The sequence below is a fragment of the Montipora capricornis genome, chromosome 14 (assembly GCF_036669925.1).
Source record: "Montipora capricornis isolate CH-2021 chromosome 14, ASM3666992v2, whole genome shotgun sequence".
Taxonomy (NCBI): Eukaryota; Metazoa; Cnidaria; class Anthozoa; order Scleractinia; family Acroporidae; genus Montipora; species Montipora capricornis.
In genome coordinates, this window is record NC_090896.1 from 44,278,505 (window position 1) to 44,281,004 (window position 2,500).

A 2,500-nucleotide genomic window follows, 5' to 3' on the forward strand; every position below is an offset into this window, starting at 1 on the left:
TCGCTAGTAAATCCCGAAAGTAGCAACCCCCAAAATTAATGACCTCTGGAAAGTAGCGACCTTCTCCCCCCCCCCCCCCCCCCACCCCCCGAAAGTAGCAAGACAACAAGGGGAAGCTTTATGCCACCATTCTTCCTTGACATCAGTTCACTGATGTAAAGAACTACCGTAAACCAGTATAATTTCGTATTAACAACAGGAACGTTTCTTCAAATTGAAATTGAAAACTACATAGTTTTCTAGATACGGTTTTTTGCTGTATCTATCATTGTTATCTTCTTTTTATGAAGCACAATTTATACATATGGAATGACATAAAATGTTGTTCTTTTTCAAATTTTTTGTTCATTTTTAATTTCGGAAAAAGGCTTGCGCCAGCTCTATTTGTAAATGATTTGTGTTCCCCGAAAGTAACGATCCCCCGAAAGTAACGACCCCCTGAAAGTAGCGACCCCCAAAGGCTGCTCTTTCCGAAAGTAACCAGGGTCACTACTATCGGAACGCCACGGTATTCGAAGTTCAAGGTGTTATTTTGCATGGGGGGCCTGGTATGAGGCTCATTCTTAAAGAGTCTTGAATTGGTGTAACACAAACGCGCCCTTTGTTCAGATTATCAAATCTGTTCAGAAATATAATACTGCACACAAAAACAAAATGTAAGAAGCTAGTCGTAGCATACAGGAATGTAAATAATAATTATTGATCATTCATTTGGCATGTTAGCTGTGTCCTTTCAACTTGTCGATCAAGATTCATAATTACGGTTCCCTTATGATCAAAATGTCTTTAGGGCATTAAAAACGTGCTTTTTTATCCTGAAACCTTGAAAAACAAGCTTAAAATTGCTCAGAAAAAAATCGCATAATTTACAATATTTATCGCATAATTGGCCTTTCTAATAGCATAATCTGCCCTGCAAATTTCGCACAATTTGCATTTTTTCATTGCACCCTATCAGAAGGCCTGGTTAAGTTATCATCGAAGAAACTTTGAAAACATTAATTGTTGTCCCTGTTTTTAGCTGAATTGACTGCATATTTTATAAGCCAGGATTAACAAGAGAAATCACAATAAAACTGCTTGTGCTCGATCATTCGTGTGAATAGTGTGGAATGTATGCCAGGAACATTTAACTGAATAGTTCCCAGTCTTGTGCTTAATCTGATGAAACAACATGGCATCCGCGCCGTAGTGGCAAGCCCTAACAAGAAAGTTTTTCCATCCTCAGTCAAGTGAGCCAAGCTCATTTTCATGGCCGCCTACTTTAAATTTATTTACAGCCCTGTTAAACCCACATTTTTAGAATGTTACCAACCTAGTCCCAGTTGTTTGAAGGGTGGATAGAGCTATCCACTGGATAACTCAATTGGTTTTGCTAGTGTTTATCTGCTGGATAGTGATTTATCTGGTAGATAGCATTATCCACCTTTTGAGCAACTGAGACCAGATCAATGTAGAGTGGGGTTTGTAGGATGGGAAGCTGAAACCCGCAATAATTCATAAGTCTGTGTCATGGTCAGGCCTTCTGATATTACGCGATGGTGCGATTTCGCACAATCGACCTCAAATCGCATCCGATCGCACAATTCACGAAAAATCGCTTAATTCAAAAAAGGACGCACAAAATTCATAAAATGAAACATAAATCAAGACGTTTCTTAGAAATTCTTGCATAAATACGCCATTTTTAAGATGATTTATCTTGGAAAAAGGCAAAAAAACCTTTGTCACCTTTGATTTCGTAAACATTCGAAGTTCAAGGCTTTATTTTTCATGTCGGGGACCTGGTACGAGTCTCCTTCTATTGGTGCAACACAAACACGCCCTTATATACACACCACTGAAATGACACAGTTGTCTTCTCTTATAGAAGAGATTTGTGAAAAATAAGCGAAGTTGTAAGTTTTTCGGCAAAATGTAGTTTCTTTCGTTGAAAACTGATAAAAACTTACTCATGGATAAGTTTGTTGTGAAAACGCTCGGTTTTCTTCGACGAAGAAGGAAGTTCCCAAATTCCGCCCAATCTGACAGCTCACGAACGAGCAAGGAAGTAATACGAGAGAAAATAAGCCGCGGCTTACTCTGGCCACGGTGTACAAAATACGCAAAATGAACTATTTATACGAATATATATTCCCAGGTCAATATAAGCCGCGGCTTGAAAAAGACGTGAACGTAGATTTTGTACCATTTATACGGGGTGAACATTCGAGTCTTCTGTAAGCCGCGGCCAGAGAAAGCCGCGGCTTATTTTCTCTCGTATAAATAGGTATATGTCCCTATTGTGATTGACCATCTTCGGAAGTTTGTGGTTGACGAGCACCTTGATCTTTCATTTGGCATGTTAGCTGTTTCCTTTCTACTTTTAACTTGGTGCACCGGTAGTGCAGAAGACCTCATTTTTTCTATTTATCCCAACTAATGTCGATCGAGATACATAATTACTGTTCCTTTGTGTTCAAAATGTCTTCAGGGCAGCCTGAAACCTTATAAAACAAGC

At 39.0% G+C, this 2,500-nt stretch overlaps 1 protein-coding gene across 2 annotated transcripts in view; it reads left to right on the top strand.

Moving 5' to 3' along the window:
* Positions 1-2,500, top strand: part of LOC138033759 (uncharacterized sodium-dependent transporter YocR-like) — a 23,437-nt gene that overhangs the window by 3,516 nt on the left and 17,421 nt on the right. Inside the window, exon 1 of one of the 2 annotated variants that reach the window (XM_068881575.1) lies at positions 1,031-1,232. The exons of the other annotated variant lie outside the window; for it this stretch is intronic. Within the exon in view, the coding sequence (XP_068737676.1) occupies positions 1,165-1,232 (68 nt within the window). The 5' untranslated portion in view covers positions 1,031-1,164. Of the gene's footprint in view, positions 1-1,030; positions 1,233-2,500 lie in introns of those variants that run through there. 2 annotated transcript variants of the gene reach the window in all.